Source organism: Apteryx rowi, unplaced genomic scaffold (genome assembly GCF_003343035.1).
Source record: "Apteryx rowi isolate R43461 unplaced genomic scaffold, aptRow1 scaffold_2514, whole genome shotgun sequence".
In the NCBI taxonomy this organism is placed as follows: domain Eukaryota; kingdom Metazoa; phylum Chordata; class Aves; order Apterygiformes; family Apterygidae; genus Apteryx; species Apteryx rowi.
The window spans coordinates 1-1270 of record NW_020448880.1 but is presented as its reverse complement, the minus strand read 5'-3'; the positions used below and the strand labels follow the sequence as shown (position 1 = coordinate 1270).

At 70.6% G+C, this 1270-nt stretch overlaps 1 protein-coding gene across 1 annotated transcript in view; it reads right to left on the bottom strand.

Moving 5' to 3' along the window:
* Positions 1-1254, bottom strand: part of TAF6 (TATA-box binding protein associated factor 6) — a gene marked incomplete at both ends in the record, with an annotated part of 4771 nt that extends 3517 nt beyond the window's left edge. The window contains 4 exons of the mRNA XM_026067021.1: positions 6-86; positions 224-325; positions 419-496; positions 1111-1254. Coding sequence (XP_025922806.1) covers positions 6-86; positions 224-325; positions 419-496; positions 1111-1254 — 405 coding nt within the window. The remainder of the gene's footprint in view (positions 1-5; positions 87-223; positions 326-418; positions 497-1110) is intronic.
* Between the last annotated feature and the right edge of the window lie 16 nt (positions 1255-1270).

The window sequence follows — 1270 nt, the reverse complement described above, 5'->3', positions numbered from 1 at the left end:
AGCGCCCAGTGGTTGTCCACGTCGGGGCGGAGGCAGAGCTGGCGGCTCACGATGCACGTCATGACGGCCGGGATGAGCTCGTGGAGCTGGGGGGGGGACGCCACGGGGCGGAGGGGACCAAAAGCAGCCCCAAGGGGATGGGGGACACGATGAGCACGCGGCCCCCGGGGCGTCGGGGTTATGGTGTGTGTGGGGGGGGGAGGACGGGGGGGCCCCGACTCACGTATTTCTCCAGGTAGAGCGTGGGGTTGTCCATCAGGGCCTTCACCATGCGCATGAGGTAGATGAGCAGCGCCAGGTTGTTCTGCACCACGTTGACGCGCACCTGGGGGGACGATGGGGGACGGCGGGGTCAGAGGGGGACAGCGGGGCCCCCCATGACAGGGGCTGAGGGGGGGGGGGGTCCCCTCGCACTCACCCCCTCCGAAATGAAGGTGCTGAAGCGCGGCAGCATCTGGTAGAGACCCGGGTCAGTGGCGATGCTCTGCAGGGCTTCCTAGGAGGACACGGAGATGGCGCCGGGGGTCAGCGGATGCGCCGAGGACCCAGGGACGGCGCCGGGGACACGGGGACAGCGGGACACCCATAGGGAGGGTGTTGGGGACAGTGGGACCCCCCTGAGGAGAACCTGGGGACAGCGGGATGTCCCCAGGGAGGGCGCTGGGGACCTGGGGACAGGGGGATGTCCCTGGGGAGGGCACTGGGGACACGGGGGCAGTGGGATGTCCCCGGAGAGAGCATTGGGGACAGCAGGATGTCCCCGGGGAGGGCGCCGGGGACCTGAGGGCAGCAAGACGTCCCCAGGGAGGGCGTTGGGGACCTGGGGACAGCGGGATGTTCCCTGGGAGGGTCCCGGGGACATGGGGACAGTGGGACACCCCCAGGGAGGGCGTTGGGGACATAGGGGCAGCGGGACATCCTTGAGGAGGGCACAGGGGACCCGGGGACACCCCAGGGAGGGCGCAGGGGACCTGGGGACACAGGGACACCACTGAGGAGGATGTTGGGGACCCGGGGACACAGGGACACTCCTGAGGAGGACGTTGGGGACCCGGGGACGCGCCGGGGAGGACGTTGGGGACCCGGGGACGCCGCGGGGAGGGCGCTCACGGCTCGCTTGGCCTCGCAGGAGCCCACGCAGGCCTCCGTGATCTCCTTGTAGTAGAGCTGCTGCTCCACGGAGAGCTCGTGGACGCTGCGGGGCTTCAGGCGCAGCGGGGCCCCCTCCAGCAAGGGGCCCTTCTTCTCCTTCCCTGGGGGGGGCAGAGGG